We start from the raw sequence: 19,101 nt of genomic DNA on the forward strand, positions 1-19,101 counted from the left end.
ACATTAGAGTGGGACGTGGTGAATCAAAGGGCGGAAAATTGAGAGGGTGGGCACTGGACCATCGTGCAGATGGATAAACGCCTATGCCAGCAGAATGTTCCCAAACTAACATTCCTTCTAAAAATACACATAGCGGTGATGGAGCGCCGCACACCAGTGACGCGTGAGGAGTCCGATGCAAAGCTGAGCTACCGCTGAAAAAAAAAATCCCGAAAAGGTTTGCTACTTTGATCATTCAGTTACAAAGATCATAACACCACTGGAGCAAAACAGCAGTTGAAAGGGTTTGTGTTTCGCGAGAGAAAACTCGATATATCTTTAGGCCTCCAGGAGGAGCGGCTTTGATCTGCCCGCTCTGCATGTTTCAGTAGAGATGACCAGCAGAGAGGGAAAACAGTGGAATCGGGGAATGGGGCCAGAATATGCAGGTCTGCTGTGGAGCTCGGTCTAGATCTTACATATTTATTGCACTTCAGCATTATAGGGCGTCCCAGCCCCTCCTTACGTGTCTCACAAGTACTGCAGAAAAGCATGTTTTAGAGTATGGAATGACACTTCCAACCAGGCGTCAACACATATCAACAAATGATGAACATCAGACACACAAACCATCTTAGAAATGTCAGCCATGTTTTAGAGCTCTTAGTTTTCAAAGAGCATACAACAACCAAGAGGAAAGTTTTTTTGCAGCGAATGTATCCACTGCTTGGTGATTCGGTGACCTCAGGCCAGGCTAGGGGTGGGTAACTGGCCCTCGAGATCTGCTTTCCTGCTGAGTTTTGCTCCAAGCCTAATCAAACACACCTGAACAAGCTAATCAAGGTCTTCAGGATTACTAGAAAACTACAGGCATGTGAGTTTGATCAGGGTTGGAGGTAATCTCAGCAGGAAACTGAATCTCGAGGGCCAGAGTTACCCACCCCTGCCTGCACCTTAGACCTACAACAACAACAACAAAAGTAATTCAAATTCTGCCACAAAACAGCAACAGATAAATAGAAACACATAATTCAACATAAAATGTTACACAAAAAAGTAACAGTCACAGAAAGTACCAAAAAAGGACAAACGTTTCTTCGAAAAGGAGCTGAATGTGATAAGGCATTACAACAAAACCAAAAAACAACAAAAACTAAAACGATAAATTGTGATTTTGTCTGCCTAATATTACCATAGGTTTATAATAACTAATATTATTCATATTATTAAAGATTCATATTTACTCTAATATAATTCACAATATGTGTTTGTTTAACAAAATCTTTTCAAGCGCACCAATCAGTTCTCCTTAAGATACCATACAAATAAAATTCTTAAGCGTGACACATTTATTCTTATTAAGGAAGGTGAAGACTGCAACTTCTGTCATAAAGAATTAGATGGATGTAACGGAGAGAATAAAGGCAGATTCCATTGGGACGTCCTGTTCAAAAGCCTCATTCAAACACATCTGTTCTGGGCAGTACCCCAGGGTCAGGAGGGATTTCACCCCAATCAAAGAATTCCTGACGTTTCTAATTCAATTAGGGGATTTCAGCCCTCAATCGCTCTCACTCACTCACTCACTCATCTTTCTTTCTGCTGTGCTGTGTCCACTGCATGAGTCAGACATGAAACCTTCATGAAAGATCAGAAAAGAGGAAAATATGTGCCAAAAAATTAAATGACACAATAGTCTAATTATCGTAAAGCTTTTAGCAGTCCAGGTTTCATATTCCCACACTCCCATGCTTGAAGATGTTTTACAAATACTGATACAAACAGTCCGAATGTTTTCACGCTTGACCGATGTTTATTATTCAGTGTCGACAGTGATGAGGTTCCCAACAACGGCAGGAACAGTGAGAGATGTTTGGTCAGTTCATTCCACAGCTGTCCGGAATATTCCAGCTGGCCTCTTTTTCCATGACTAAACATTATCTACACTATTAATATGAAGCACACTGCTCTGTAACACTTACTTGGAACTGCTTTTTTATTTTGTTTTCATGCTTCAGGAACAATGTTCTGGCTCAAACCTAAAAGAAGTGTAGTTGCTCAACACCCTCTCAATTCTCAACCTTTAGCACTTTTTGTGTGCACAGGCTGCTGCAGTGAGAAGGATATCCTTTATCATTTCAAAACATTTTTGATGTGTCTGGAAACTTCCAATCACCAGAGCATGTGCCTGCTGTACTGTGTAGAAAAAGGGTTCCTAGTTCTTAGAATTAAGCATTTTTGGGGACTGAAAATATACTTCGAAATTATAGCTTCATTGCAAACATGTCGCATGAAAACACCTCCACGGCCAAACATGCAGACAACATTATTTTCCCCTCTGTTCCAAAACACTTTTCTTAGAAGGAGAAGCATCCATTTGCTCCTGTGGAAAAAGTTTTATCCCTTTGAATTGCTCGGATATGCCAAGAAGATTCTTTTGATGTAGACATAAGCCCATTTGGTTAAATGGTCTCATCCTGGCCCTTATAAAACTCTTCTGCCATGTATTCACCCTCATGTTGTTCCAAACCTGTATATCTTTCTTTCTTCTGTGGAACAAAAAAAGAAAAGATTTTGAATACTGTGCTGGTCGTTCATTTCCGTGCAAATACAGTGGATGGGGACTAAAGCTGTTAGCTTTAAAAAGACATAAAAAGGCATCAGGTCCATATGATTTTGAGATATTTCAGATAAAAGTTTTCTTTAAAGCTACACTGTGTGATATTTTCCTCCATCTAGCGGTGAAATTGTCTGAAAATGACTACCCCGTGAATATTAGTTTCTGTTCCTTTCAATTCCGAGGGCGTTTTAACTCCTACGGTGGCCGTATTATTCCAAGATTAACATTAGCATGTCCTTTTTTTATATAGCTTAAAAAATTGCGCCTTTAAAACTATTCATCACCTGTGATCCGTCGCAGCACAGATTTATGTTACAAGGTAAACAATACTTTTTCACCATTGATGCAAGGAAAAGGAACGCAAGTTATAGCCTACTAGAGGTCGTTCTGCCTTTATGCACTATGGTTAGACAAGCAACTATAAAACTTCGAATTTACACAAATAGGCTGAATTACCTGTCGAGAAGAAAGCAGGCAACTTCGGCGTCCGTTTTAAAATCTTTGCTCCTCATGAGCTCTTTCCATCTGGGAAAAGTTACTCCAATATTGACTTTGGTCTTGCTGATTTGCCTGTCGCGTTGACGTTTAAATTCTGTCTTTCGCTTCCTTGGCGACTCTGCTACATGTCCTCGAAAATAGGCGTGATCCTCCATCCTCAGCAATCTTTCAAATCTGCCGGCAGTCGCGAGTAATCTCCCCCTCGCATTCGTCACGGTGTCACTGAGTGTAAAAACGCGAAAGGCGAAGCTTGAATTTCCAGGTATGTCCCTCTTTGGCGAATATATTTTCAAGATGGAGGCGCAACATGGCTGCCGCCATTCGAGCGACTCGCTCGTATGTATTATAAATGGCAGATTCTACGCTTACGAGAATACTTTATTAGTTGGTGGAAGTAATTACACATGAATGAGCACATATACTTTTGATAGAACAACGTGTTTTTTGCTAAGAATCAACTTAAAAAGTTACACAGTGTAGCTTTAATATTCCACATAATATAGGCAGTTATACAGTTTGGAATGGAATGAGGGTGAGTAAATGATGACAGAATATGGAGCATTGGGCTAAAGCATATTGACATTTTCTTCCAGAAATGACAGCGCTAACCAAGTAAAGTGAACCTAAAACACAACATCTGAAAGTATGTCTGAATTATCAGAGTTATTCAGGCACTGTTTGTCTGGCACTAGTTGCACTAGTTTGTTTAAAGTGGCGATGAAACGGAAGTAGCTTTGTCTAGGAATACATTTCTACAAAGCTGTGAGACATACCAATAGAGTCTGACTAATAGTTTATTCAAAGTGGCGAAGAAACGGAAGTAGCAAAATATTTTTGTTCTGTGTTGTGATGTATATTTAAGTGAAACTGATTATCAGAAAAGAAATACATTTCAGGTGTGGCCTTGGTTCTGTCCACCAGCTGTTGATCTATACGCGTAACTGTAAAAAGGGGTGGGGTTTAAGTGGGTGAAATTGGAGATTGGAGAAGTCAGACATGCATCACCAGAAGATCAAGCTATGACACTTTGATTAATAATTTTGTTCACAATAAGATGAATAACACACATTTTTGACAAAGGATTTATTGCTGACTAAATCGAAATTTTCGCATTTGTTTAGAAAAATAATAACCATCTTCACTCAAATAACCACTTAAAGATAAGCAGATTATCATCAGAAAACAAATGTGTAGAATTTTATGTTTGGCATTAAATAAGATGGGTATTACATTCTGAATTGCAAAAAAACAAAGTCATCTGTCTCACTTTATACACGGGGAAAATCTCTTAGCGCCACACTGTGAAGCTTAACTGTTAGGCCTATATGTAAATTATGGAACATTCTGTTACTGTAATCATAAGCGACGTATCTGATGATCCGTTAACATGACGCTTCCCGGGGCGATTACCTTTCACAGATAAAGTGATGACGTTCTGTCAAGGCCAAGCAAAAATATTAACCACTCCCACGAGAGCAGCGGCCTTCAACCTGGGTGTACTGTATTCCGGAGCTGCTATTTTCTTAACTCTGCACGACTCGGCTCTTCAAACAAGCACAGAGCCTAACATGTGCAGTTGATTTTGCCACCATGAGGAACATTTCATTCAGTCTGAGTCAAAACAGAGTTCGCAAGGCAGTCCTAACTTTAAAGTAGAAAAATAGTCTTACATACCACACTTAAGCAGTCTTACGTAAGATGCCCTTAGAAAGCTATAGGCTATTCCTCACCTGCATTTCACAGCACTGCCAAATGTAAGAATTACTGATATAGTTTGAACTTGGACCCTCTTCAAAGAGATTAGAGGTTTTATTTGAAAAAAACCTTGAAATATTCCATGTTTAATCACTCTCATGGGTTTTCTTTTTTTCTCTGCTCAGATGGAGAATTACTCCAAGCTATTCACAGGAGACGTTCAACCCTGTCAGCACTTTCTCCACACACTCCATCACTCCGTAAACATGAAAATAATAAAATTATGAAAGAAAAACACGTCTCATGGAGAAAAAGCCAATATAAAGTCTCAGAGATAGTCTTCACGTAAGCGTTTGATGAAAGTGACCTTGTTTAACTACAGCTTTTATCTTCTTCTACCCACAAATCTGTCCTCCTCATGTCTAAGCGGCTTCCAAACGTAGGAGTTGTGCTGCTGTAGTGTTTTCACTTTGACTCAGTCTTGTTATTGACCTTTTTTGCAAACAGCAGCCCAAACCACATCATGTGAGTAAACCACAGCTTAGACTATCACTCTATAGGGATCGTTCCAAGTAGTAGCCTATGAAAGCAACAGTAGAAATGTGTTTTATAAATCCAGGATTAGTAAAAGATGAGACCTCTCACACCAAAATCAATATGTGATATTTTGAGCAAATGCTTCTCAGCAGCTGATGGTTTTCAGCCTGTCTATCAGACAAAAAATAACTCTGTGTAAAACCTGAAATTGAGGAAATCATGGCTTATTATTGCTCTCCAGGGGCCTCAATTACAAAATGTTGCGTAGAAATCGTCCTACATTTCTCAAATGTGCATATGTGTGATTCAGAGAACCACACATAGTATGTATAAAAACATGCATAGGCTATACACCTCTCATCCCGAAGTGAAATAAATCACAAATAATCTTGAAATTGAGCACAGCTAAATGGTTTCAGATCTCCACCTTGTAAACGCCACCTAATTAATTTAATTAATATATAAAAGAGCACCAGTCAACGTCCACATCCTTTACTTGAAAATAGCGAGCGGCAAGAATTGCTTAGATTTCCAAATACCTGCAGTACTCCGGGCTCTCTGCCACGCAAATCTGTGCGTACGTATACGTTTTATAAATGAGGCCCCAGGACCACCTGTCTGCAGCAGATTTATTAAGATAAACAGACAAAATACCACTTATTTTAGTGCAGTTTGTCTAGAATGAGAAGCTTGAGAATAAGGGGGTTGAGGGCTGGAGTGGTGTTGCCCGAACCCACACTCAAAGTCTTCTTTAAGCTATTAGAGAAACTCTGTCTCATCTGTTTTCAGACAAGCTTCCATCATCCCCTTCTGTCTATACCTCTCTCTTCCCCCTGAAACCATGCTTATTGATTCGCTGGTGAACACAGAGCCATATGTGCTTGAAGGGCATCTTATGAAAGCATATACCAGTGCTTCAGAAATACTTCTTACAGTGACCGAGAATAAAAAGACCATATTTATAGATTCACCGATACAAAAATTTGTAATTCAGGCAATAATTATTTTCTCATTATGACTGATAAATGAAAGATAGCCAGCATACTACTTTGTTCAAATAAATAAAAAATAATAATAAAATAAAAAATAAAAATTCAACCAATCCTTTCAAAAGCTACAAGTGAGTTTAGGCATCACAGCAATATAATGCACAGTATGAAATATGGATTTTCGTTCTTAGATTTGCTAAAGATTACATTTAACAGAGTTACTAAACTATTACTGTTTTTAAAGAGTAACTTGTAACTGAGCGTGAGATGACGGCAAAGGTAATCCAAATTTAAAAATAGAGGAAATGAGCATGTGCACTTAAGTATCTAATACTGGTCGACACTTAGAGAAAATTGCAATTTAAGAAACTTTTTAAAAAATTCTAATATCAGCCAATAATTAGAATGGCACAAATATATGGTGCATCCTTCATTTTCATTTTTGAAATTAGTTTTACACATAAAAGTGCATGAATCAGTGTTGTTATTGTTAACGAAAACTATATTAGAAATGGATTTCGTTAATTGAAATAAAGCTGAAATAAGATTAAAAATATTTTTATAAATATTAGATGAAAAACAAAAAACTGAAATAAAAGTTTAAGCTGAAGTACTAGAATTACTGAAATTAAAACCTAAAATAAATTAAAGCTAAACCGAATTATAAAAAAAAGACTTATAAAAATGGCAAAAGCACATAACAAAAGTACTAAAACTTTTTTTTTTTTTTTTTACTGTATTAGAAAAAAATGATTATGGTAACAGTAGGGGAAAAAACCCAGGGTTTTGAGGATGTTAATCAAGCAGAGAGGTCAGTTACATACGATCATGTCATTTGGAAAGCGAGACCACACCTCCTCAGGAAATGCCTGGAGGCTTCTTCAAACAGGAGCTGCACTAGAGTTCACGAGGATCACGTTGTACTACTGTTGAATACAGCTGGAGATCCAGTCTGAGCCGCTCTCAGCCCATGAAATCATTCTGTCCAGAACATCCTGACAAATAAAGCCTCTCGCCATCTGAGGTGTTTATACACCTGCAGAGACGGCAGAGAGAAGAAAAAGGATTTTAAGAATGTCTTGAAGATACAACTTAAATAACGCTGATTTGATTAAGCCCTTTATATAAGTGTTGTATTTAAAAGAAAAACAGTTATCAGTGTGCTTGGTCGGGTGGGCAGCATATCAAACAAGGCTTAAACTATTTTAACATACTTTACACGTACTACAGAAAACCATTTGAAAACTAAATACTGTATCTTAAGATATCAAAGCCGTGACCTTGCAGTGGACCTTTTTTCACTGCTTCAACTGTCTTCCCAAAAAATTAGGAACACCGATTCTCATTAATCTGAATACCTCTCCAGGGTGGAGCATAGATGTTTTGCCATTCCCATTTTCCTCACAAATATAGATTCAACAATCATACAGAGAGAAGGGAAATTTGTGTTAAACTGGATGTTCTTCAGAATGATTTGACGTAATCCAAAAAACATAGGCTATTCAATAGAAGAAGTTCACATGGTCGATGTACTTATTTGATTAATGACCTAGAAGTATAAACTTTTCTTTAACGTTTATAATGTCTTTTCCACATTTATGAAACATAAATCACATATGTTCAAATTTGTGGCCTCAGCCCCCCACGTATATAAAAAGCAACCTTGCTTTTAGCTGTCATGTTTATCATCTGGTGCTTCACCTTTCATGTTTCCTGGTAGCGCACTTCAAAAGGGAACCTAATGAGGGGGTGAGGGAAGTGTCAAGTCTGTTACGAGCCCAGAGGACATGTAACCCCTCACCCCCACATGGACACACACACACTGTCCAGATAAAAGAACAACGCCCCAAGCAAACCAAGTGGCCTCTGCTTTTAAATAGCACCATCAGATCTATAACAGATCCATCCACTCATCCTCCCATTTCCCACATATTTTCTCTTTCAAGAACGCCTTGGTTGATCATACACCCGCTGCTCTTGACCCCAAGACAGACTGGCCAACCGGGGGTCAGAATGGAAATCAGCACATATAGGATAGGGGAATATAGTACATCCTTGAAAATAAAGGTTTCAAAAGGGGGGTGCCATATAATAACCATTTTTGGTTTCCCAAAGAGTCTTTTATTGAACCATTTTTTCTCAGTGTGAGGAACATTTTAATAATCATATTTCACCATAAAGAACATTTTGTGACGGAAAAGCTCAGTGATGTTAAAGGTTCTTCGTGGAACCATCAATGCCAATACAGAACCTTTATTTTTAATAGTGTAGGACCCTTACATGTTTTGTGTGTGTGTGTTTCAGTGTCATTTTAAAAGAATGGGTAAAGTGATGTGCTTTACATGAGTCGCTGAGAAAAACACGTTTAAAAGAGTTTATCATCAGGGGGAAAATGATAAAAATCACTCCCTCAAATAAGGCCAGATTAATACAACATAAAACAAGTGCCTCTGTGAACACTTGACACACTGAACTCGAAGAAAAGCCGTAATAAAAAAATAAAAATAAAAAATGACAACATCCATAAGATAAAAGAATTTAATGTCACTTGTATGTTGTTTATTCTTCCAAATAGAGAATTGTGTCTACAAGATAAACATTATTAACTTGTTTTCATGTTCTAATGAGATCAGTGTTTTATTTTCTCATACTGGACTCAACTAGATCTGAAACCCAGTGTGACTCAAAAATCTTGTTACTCAAAGTGAAATATGAATACAAGTGCCAAGTCTTACATTATACTGTATAGTAATATTGTGGCAAAAAGCCTAGAAATGTGCTTACTCAAGCACCAGGGCATCTGCAGCGTCCTTTCCAAAGAAACCATAAGCAGTTATGAGGACACACTGACAAGTGAAAGGAACTTGACTAAATGTGTGCATACCACAGGAATGTACAGGATATGAGTTTAATCCTCCAGTAAGTTATGTTTTAATAAAAGGGGCATTTTCATATAACAGAGTAGGCTACTGTGATTCCCTTGGTCCCATTTAAATCAAGAGTAATGACTTCAAAAGAAGCACAGGTTTAAAGACAATATCCCTTTGCTGTATATCAGGACACACGTAATGCAAAGACTTACTGACATGATATGATCCATTACTACCCTTTCAATGTTTCTACTTTCTCCGTCTTTTACTATATCACATACTACAGGTATGCAATATGGGTCGTCGAAAATGTAACACGCCTTTATGCTTTCACTGTATGGTGTAGCCTATTAGAATGCAGTTAGAATTGGCGTAAAAAAGCCTCAGTGTGAGTTTTTGTCTTGTATTTATATCATGTTAATATCACAAGCAATATCACGAGTGAGGGTGCTGTTTTGTTTTTCCAAATGTAAGCATGATTACAAATGTGATGGATTATATACAACAGTTCAATAAACAAGAAGTTAATATTGTGAGTAACATTTTATAAAATATTGTCTGATGCTTTATTTTGCCAACAAAAATAGTTTCAAACAAATCCAGAGCAGAACCATTAAGTGTGTCTCTGAGCAAGAACAATTGCTATAACCAGCCAAGGATACAGCACAAAATTAATCTCAGCAAATATTGTCTAGTAATTGTTATCAACAAAATCCCCAAAAGTATCGAGATATCATTTTTTGTCAATATCGTATCACATAGGCTACACTACACATCCATTCACCAAGACATTTATTTGATCAAAAATGCAGTCCAAAACAGTAGCCTACTATTGTGAAATATTATTACAATTATTTTTTATATGCATCAATACGCCAGTCACATGATTCTTTAGAAATCATTCTAAATGCTGATTTGCTGTTCAAGAAACCTATCATATCACGTATCATTTTCATTTTTAAAAAACAGTTTTGTTGCTTGCATCAGGATGAATACAACATTCAAAAGAACAGCATCTATTTAAAATATAAATGTTTGAAACAATGTTACAAATAGGCTACCGTCACTTTTGTTCAGTTTAATGCGTCCATGTATAGGCCTATTAAAATATTACATTCTTTAAAAAAAAAAAAAAAAAAATCGCACTGGCCCCAAACTTTTGAATGTGTAAATTTCCCTCCAAATATGACTTTTAATCTAATTTTAATTTAATGTTATTTATGTATATTTCTGTTTCTTTTTTTGCGACCCGACAGCCGACACTTATTGACCAATAGCCTGAGTTTATGGGATTACATGTTTGTCTGTCCAAGGAGCACTTGAAAATCAAGTGTGTATTCATGGTTGGATCTGAACTCTGCAAATGGTTAGACCTCCAGGAACAGGGATTTATATAAACAGTAAATTAATTTATGGTGGGTTAACTTACGTTTCTGTCAAAAGTTATACACTGGCCACAGCCAGTTAGTTCCTTCCTATCTTCTCCTTCCTATCTTAAAGTCCACATGAAATCAAAATTGACTATACTTACTTTGTTTGCCTAAATTGATCGTTTTGTGGTGAACAATTCATCCATGCAAGTCAATCCACACAAAAAAATTTTTTGGCTTCGTAATCTTTAATCAAAATCTGAAAATGCCCCTCCCCTCTGCGTTGGAGGACCTTCCCTGATGACGTAGGTCTGAGGACTTGGGTTGGGAAACGCTTAACCACTCCCCTCAAACCGTTAGTCTGCTATGAGCAGAGATGGAGAGGAGGAGCGCTAGAGTAAAACCCTGCCCTCTGTTCAATATTCCGTTTCACTGGGAAACACGTCACAACACTGGAGAAAAGTCGTTTGCAACTTCCGGTTCACGGGGACTTTAAACGAATGAAAAACGTTCCAAAAGAAGCCATAGCGGCAGCTTTCCCGCGTCAACAAGCGCCGAAAGCCGGACTAGAGAAAACACAAATGCGTGGAGTGGAACAAAGTGTTCTGTAATCATCCAGCTCCAGCTCCACTCCGGGTTTTCTGTTCCCTCAGTTGTACGCGAAACCCACTCCGAACATGCAGCATATGAAAACAGGGACGCTCTGGCCTTCACAAAAACAAACAAAAAAAATGGCCCTGTCATTCTGCTACTGTATAGTCAACATTTGAAGTGGATCAAAACCTTTCATCAAAGTTACACATGAATTTTGAACAATACCCGTTCTTGTCTTAGGACAACTTTGATGAACTTTTTTGATCCACTTCAAATGTTACACACCTGCCTCTACACCTGTCAACTGTGAGGAAACTGTAACAGTATCAAGAAAAAATAAATTGTTGAATGACAATAAATTGTTAAATAAGTGAAATGGCCACATTTAAAAGTCTGAATCTGTCTATCTGGGAAACCAGCTGCTTGCAGGATGCAACCAAACCCCAGCATCAAGTATATAGCCTAATCACAGCATAGTGTGCTTTGGGCTCAAACCAAATTTGTTGCAGTAGCTGATTGCTGTGAGCTTATCACTGGTCTGGGATCAGGGTGAGGTGATTAGGGCCTGGTTGAATTAGCTCTAACTTCACAGGAGCACAATGATGACTCATAAATTAGTGCCCCTTGATGAGGCAAATACCATAACAGGAGGAACTGGGCTTTGTTATTGCTTTAGTTTGTAGTCTTACTCAGATGTCCTTGTTTCCTGTATAAGAAAAATACCTCCTCCACTCTTCAGGATGACTGGAGTTTAAATCATGGGTCATAAGTAAACAGACCTCAGATGGCAGGTGGTTTTGAGAGCGGGGTCAAGGACAGCGTTATTCTCTAACAGAACACACATCAGGGAATCTTGCTCCATTAATTTAATGACACTTAAAGTCATAACTAGCTAAAAAAAAAAAAAAAAAAAAAGACAACCAAACTAAAGACGAACATTCAATGATTAGATAATTCTCATTAAAAAAAAAAAAATTGGAAAAAAATGTTAAAGATTATAGAACTGATGCACCTTTTTATGCATTTTACAGTTTGAACTTTGTAGAAAAAGGTACAAATGGAGAAAAAGTTTGGTAAAAAAAGCCAGACAGACAGTTTAAGCATACAGTGCATATGCCTTAGATCTGAAGTCCCTGCTATAATGGATACAAACAGCAAAATCTCAAGATATTATAATACCTCTCTTTTTTTTAAAGAAAGAAACCACACACTCCTATACTGAATTTGATCATCTTCACTTGTGAGAACAGCTGTCAGCTCTGCATGTTCCCCACTATGAAACAATGACTAAGAAATAAAGGACAGATTCTTCTGCATCTGGAAGCGATGTGCAGCACAACATGAGGACCAACAAGATTCACCCCTGGATTTGTTTATCATTAAAACTAATGGATGTTAGTTTTACATATGTACATAAGACCATACGGACAGAAAGGCATCTACATCTGCATTGAATCTACATCTTATTCTGGCCCCTAGAATGACGTTCTTGTTTCAGAGAAATGTAAACAGAGCACTTCAATTCACAATCCGTGTCTGAAATGTATAGCAGAACATAATTTCTATATAGGAACCATTTGGCAATGCCTCAGGGCTCCTGTTAGCAGACTCATATGTAAACAGGGGGAAAGTTAAAAGGAAAAAAGTAAGTTTCTTAATCAAAAGCAGGTTGGGCAAATCTGGAGTGGTGGTTTTACTGTGCTTTACTGACATCTAGTGGCTACAGTATTTTATAAATATGAAAATACAGGAGACCACTCAGGGAATTTAAAGGGGAAATGCAAAAATATAATGTCATAAGACTTGTGAAAATAAATCACATAAAGCAGTGCATCAAAGTCAGGACCCCCAAGTTGCTGACTGAAGCCTCTGCCAAAGCATCTTCAAGACTTCAAGAAAAATCATAATCAGAAGCACATTATTGAAAGCTAAAAAGCTTGCCAACTTCAGACTGACATGCAAAATGACATTTTTGTTTCAACCTTCAAAGCTGGCACATCAACAAAATACCACAGAACTGACTGTTGGCAGCAATTGGGCACAACGTTTAAGACAGTGTCAAATTTTGGTTAACTTGGATTCTTTATGAGTCAATTGTTCATTGGAACACTGGAAAGACAAACACTGCTAATCCATTCAAAATTGTATATTTGTAGCTATGCAAAGCTTTGGCTGTAATTGCTTATCGCAGTTTTTTTCTTTAAAAATTATACAGTTTTAATGAGGGGATATAAGAATTCAGATAGACATTGAAAGAAAATCTAATTAGGTACACAAAGGTACTTTCAAAAGTTTGGGGTCAGTAAGATTTTTAAAAAGAAATAACTTTTATTCAACAAGAATGCATTAAATTGTGAAATCAAAAAGACAGCGCATATATATATATATATATATATATATATATATATATATATATATATATATATATATATATATATATATATATATATATATATATATATATATATATATATATATGTAAAAAACATCTCTAATGTTTTGAAAATATTTTTATTTCAAATAAATGCTGTTCTTTTGAGGGGTTTTTTTATTCATCAAAATATCCAGGGAAAAGTGTATCATGATTTCCACAAAAGCTTAAGCAGAACAACCGTTTCCAACTATGATAATACATGTTTTTGAGCACAAAACTGCATATTGGAATGATTTCTGAAGGATCATGTGACACTGAAGACTGGAGTAATAATGCTGAAAATTCAGCTTTGCCATCACAGGAAATTAGATTTCCATTTTAACCTACATTAAAATAGATTTTTAAATTAAACATATCATTTATAAAAATGTTTGCATTTTTGATCTTAGTAAGCATAAGAGACTTCTTTAAAACTGACTCCAAAGAGAAATATTAAACCGAACTAAAAATGTCTGACAAGCCAGGCTTGTTGCAAAATGAAAAACAAACAAACAAAAAAAAAAAAACACAAAAGCTTGTATGTTTTTCAGTTGAGTTTATTATAATTGCTCCCCTCATATCCCAATTTGTGGTTTCTTACAATTATCATTCAACTAGCCATATGAAAAACACTGAACACTATTATTTCTACTGCTTGTCTGATTAAGCATCTCCTTACAGTCTGCACTGGTAATGACCCACATTTCTGTCTAACTCAGTCAAGCTGCTGAATTAAAGAAAATAACCAAAAATATGAATCATATTATATATATATATATATATATATATATATATATATATATATATATATATATATATATATATATATATATATATATATATATATGCATGTAATTCACTCGCAAGCATGAACACTAATGATTTGCAGATAGAGAGAGGTATTTTACAGGGATACTTAGGACCAATACTACAAACAGCAAAATAACTGAACACTGGAAACCTGAGAGACTCGCTGAGATTTATATGCCAACGTGAAATCTTTTCAATACTGTACAGCCATACAATACTTTCCACTTACTTGAGCTCTCAGGCTACTTTTTATACGAGAGCTAGATTAACAATAACAAAAATTAGTTGAAACAGGACACCCAACAAAGCTGAAAATACCTCTTAAGAAAAAAAACATTCTGCCCAACCAAGAGTTCTCATATTTGCTGGTCCATTCTAGAGTAAACAAAATTATAATAATAAAAAAAAAATTCCGCATCAAACCTAACACCAAGAGGAACCCATATGCAGATACAATAGCAACGCTCCTTATTTCTACATCAAAAAAGGAATTTGAGTAAATAAAATAAAAATGCTTACTACTACAAAATACTAGATTTTTATGAGCCAAATGCAAAGTGTGCCCTTAAAGTGGATGGAGGGGGAAAACTAATAAAGCCTTTATACCAGTAAACAAGCCAGGTACATGTAAGATACTATAGAGCGTGAACTGAAAGTGTTGATATTGAAGCCCTTTAGTGCACACTCTGTGCCTGTCTGTAAGTACAAAAAATAAGCTAATTTATGCAGCATAGAAATTTGTTGTATAGCAAAGCTACTGTAAACAGAGTTTGTTACAGAGGGCGTTCATTACTGCTGCATCACAGCAGGTTAGCCAGTGCAAAGCTCAAAGGCCCTTCTTAACATCTTCCCTTACTACTAAAAAGATGTAACAAAGGTATTGGGTTATTGCTTTGCTACCAAAATAAGTGTTCAGTATGGAGGGTCAAATGCTGTAAACTTAAACTAAAGAAAAGTTCAGGTGGAGTAAAACTAGAATTACTTCCCCCAAAAAAAAAAAAAAACAGGTTTTGCAATTTAGATCAACTACATTATATTTGGTCATTTGGTCTGGATTATATGTCAGTAAAATTTTTAGTCCGTTATCTGCCTTAGGATCGCTAGTTGCCGGCCACCCCAACAAGTGCCAAGCTGTTAGAGTGACATTCAGACAAATCCTAGCCTACCTGAGACACACAGGCTTTGGCACGAATGTAGATGTACCAAATGCCGGCAAACTAGTCAGTGAGATTCATAGAGGTAATCTTCAATGGCTGCTGCCTGATTTGCAACAGTTTAAGGCCTGTCGGCATGAATAAAAAGGTTTCTGCAATAAGAAGAGCTTTAAAAAACTATTCCCATTTTTTTAATGAATGATAAAAGTGCATCTGTATAATGAAAAAGGAATGAATGAGGGGGAAATAATAAAGAACAAGCGTGCAGGAAACCCTTTGTGATATGAAATATCCTGATTAGACAACACCTCATGAGACAGGTCAAAAGGTCCAGCATCTTTACTGTTTAACAGAAACGATTCTAGGTGGTTTGCGAAGGCTGTGGCTTTGGTGACTTTTAGAACTAAAATGTAATATTTGTGGTACAGAGGCCCTCACTCAACCAGCCCGTCAGCTTCTGTTCATTATGAGCTCATGGGCTTGATGGCAATGGGACACTCATCCCCCATGGCAGCCAACACAGAGACCTAAAAGAGAGAAAGAAGTCACAAATTAACTTTTTCAAAATGACATAGTAAAACACTAGGACTACTTTTAGAGTCATCATGAAATGGGAATTCACCCTATCCATTTTCTAAATTCATGCAACTCAAATGTTTACATTCACTACATTAATTTGAGTGCAATGCCCACATCCCACATTTTTTTCTATTTCGAAAATCGGTAACACTTCACAATGTGGAACAAAAGATTTATCGCAACTTTAATGTCAATACTTTGCTAATACCCGTCCAACTAAACTGAACCAAAACAATGCATTTAGAAAAACAACTGGTCACACTCAAACTCCTAATTACTGCTAATTAATAGTTAGTTAGGGAATTAAGTTTAGGTATTGGGTAAGATGTAGAATATGCTCATGCAGAATAAGGCATTAATATGTGCTTTATAAATACTAATAAACAGACAATATCCTAGTAACAAGCATGCTAATAAGCAACTAGTTAATAGTGAGAATTGGACCCTAAACTGAAGTGTTACCAAAAAACTAATTTAGGTGTGTTTAACAGGGGTCCACCAATTATGATTTGACCTCGAACAATGTGAAAATTGTATTAAGCAAAACACAAATTTATCCCTAATAAGCTAAAAGTTAAGATGTTCAGCTAATGTCTCCTTGTCCTTCCTACATTAAAATGCATTAAGTACAATTAAATTGCATTATAAAGATATAATATAGTTATTCCACTCTGTGCAAGCTATATTAAACTAATGAATGTCTTTTGTTTATTTTTCAGGTTATTCTTGCATTAAATTAACAATAAAAAAAGCTGCCATTTTGATTGTTTGCACATGGCGTGGCAGCGGTCAGATGGTACAAGTCAGAGTACTCTGAAAATTTGTTTGTAAAAAAAAAAAAAAAAAAATTTGTAAGTTGTAATAAGTTCTACGAGGACATGAATGCTTTTTACAAGCCAGAATCTCATAATTATGGTAATTCTGACATGGTGTGTGGACCCATGATCAGCCACTAAGGACCAATCCAATGTCCACTAAGGGGTCCTTATGATCTAGACCCCTGATCTAAATTGAATTAATAAAACCTCTTCATCTAAAAAGTCTATTAAAAAATTAACAGGCTCACAGTATACAAATTGATGTGAATTTGAAAGGATGTAATAGCTACAGACCAGAAATTCATCCCCAGATTCAAATTTGCTCTCTATTTCTTTGCCCAGATCCCCCTCAGGCAGCTTGAGGTCCTCACGCAAATCTCCATTATCTTTCAGCAGGGAAAGGTAGCCATCGGTGATGCCAACCAGCTGTGCCACAGGAAAGGCAAAAAATACATATTAATTAAAAGACACAGAATAGCAAATTCTTTAGCACAAATCATTACACTGTATGTGTGAACATGGCTGATGAACATTGATAAATGTGGCCTAAGGTTGACTATGGTTTGAACTTACTTGATAGTCCAGTCTCTTGATATTAGGAACATCCATGTTGTGGGTAGAAGGACAGATATCTTCATTTTTCTTTCCAGTAAATATGTCTATTCCAACCATGTGCACCTGAAAAGTAAATTAAGCAAATGCATTTTAAGCTTTTAATGATTACAATGTTACTGATTCGGTAATATGCAATGCGTTATGCAATGTGGTCGTTATTTTAAATTAAGCCCTCAACAGTGAGTTTATTAATTTGATACCTTGGCGTGTCCATGCTTGCCAGTCTTGGAAGTAGACATCTCCACAATCTTGCATGGACGTCCCTTTAGCACCACAAAGCCGTTCTTACGCAGAGCACTGCATTGCATGGGAAAGGTTAGAGAAGCCCCAGCATCTCCACTGGTGAAATCAGTATCAAGATCAGCCATGATGGGTTAATCGAAGAGGATTCTGTGCGCAGAAGAAAATGGAATAATTACCACATGCATGTAATTGTATTTACATAGGAGCACAGACGGTCTCAGATAGTAACACTGTGGTAATTTGATATATACAACGCTTAAAAATCCAAGGTAGTACCACCGCACGTGGTACACCGTATGGTACTTTTAAAGAGATAGTTCACCCAATTATTTTTTTTTAAATTGTCTTAATTTTCATCTCTTCTGTGAAACCTAAAAGTAAATGTGAGAAATTGCAACAGACAACAAATGTCAATGATAACCAAAACTTATGTTCAACAGAGCAAAGTCACACAGGAGCGACACGAGGCGAGGGTGAGGAAATGACGGAATGCTCATTTTAGGGTGAACTATCCCTATAAGTGTGGTCAAACATTCGCACATTTTGCTGAAATAACGATAGAATATCCATTTGTCTGTTAATGTGTAAATATTACAGACTTAACGGAGAGCACGTTAAGGCTAAAACAACATTTAAGCTGTTTGGGGTGCTCTAATAGACCGTAACTTAAACTTGACTACGAACTCATTGCCAATGTTGTAAATGTGAACAAATCTACCACGGCCTGGACACCCACAAAAGGCGCGCAAAAGTTGAACCTCGCTAAATTCGCCGAATCTAATGCAGTCAGAGGCGCCGTTTGAATGTTTGAGCTGGATGAATGACTCACTTTACAGCTAACTTACACACGCAAAGTTAACCGGAACTACTAAGTTGACCGAATCATTTAAAGAACGTATATTAGCTTACAAACATATAGACCTTGCTTTTGCTCGGGAACAAACCCTTATCATGGAACATTGTTCAAAAACGAGTAAACAGATATGTTCGCATGGGAATCAAGAACTTTTGCCAGGCCGTTATGCTGCTCTTTCTAGCTTTGACACACATGCAAAATAAAACAACTCCACACCCAGACGCTCTGATCACACAATCGACCGCTTCAGGACACCGTCTTGAATCGCCAAATCCTCTTCCAGAGTAGTATCCACACGCTGTGTTGTATTAAGAGGATTCGCCTATAAATGTTGCGATGCTGTAGCAGAGAGCATTGAAAACGCCAGTCATTCCCTTCCAACAAAAGACGGAAAGATCTGCGCATGCGCGCAACTTTACGGCAACGAGATTCTCATGCACGAGGAGAAACTGCTACAGCTG

The 19,101-nt window shown here is 36.9% G+C and overlaps 1 protein-coding gene across 1 annotated transcript; it reads right to left on the reverse strand.

Annotated features, from left to right (window-relative positions):
- Positions 1 to 15,446: 15,446 nt before the first annotated feature.
- On the reverse strand, positions 15,447 to 19,049 carry eif5a2 (eukaryotic translation initiation factor 5A2). The gene is made up of 5 exons (XM_084120135.1): positions 18,857 to 19,049; positions 17,742 to 17,931; positions 17,500 to 17,604; positions 17,221 to 17,352; positions 15,447 to 16,056 (listed from the first exon to the last, which is right to left on the reverse strand). Exons 2-5 carry the CDS (start codon positions 17,907 to 17,909, stop codon positions 15,994 to 15,996), a joined length of 468 nt encoding a protein of 155 aa, XP_083976261.1. The 5' UTR covers positions 17,910 to 17,931; positions 18,857 to 19,049; the 3' UTR covers positions 15,447 to 15,993.
- Positions 19,050 to 19,101: the final 52 nt, after the last annotated feature.

Source organism: Abramis brama, assembly GCF_963993115.1.
Source record: "Abramis brama genome assembly, chromosome: 7".
NCBI classification, from domain to species: Eukaryota; Metazoa; Chordata; class Actinopteri; order Cypriniformes; family Leuciscidae; genus Abramis; species Abramis brama.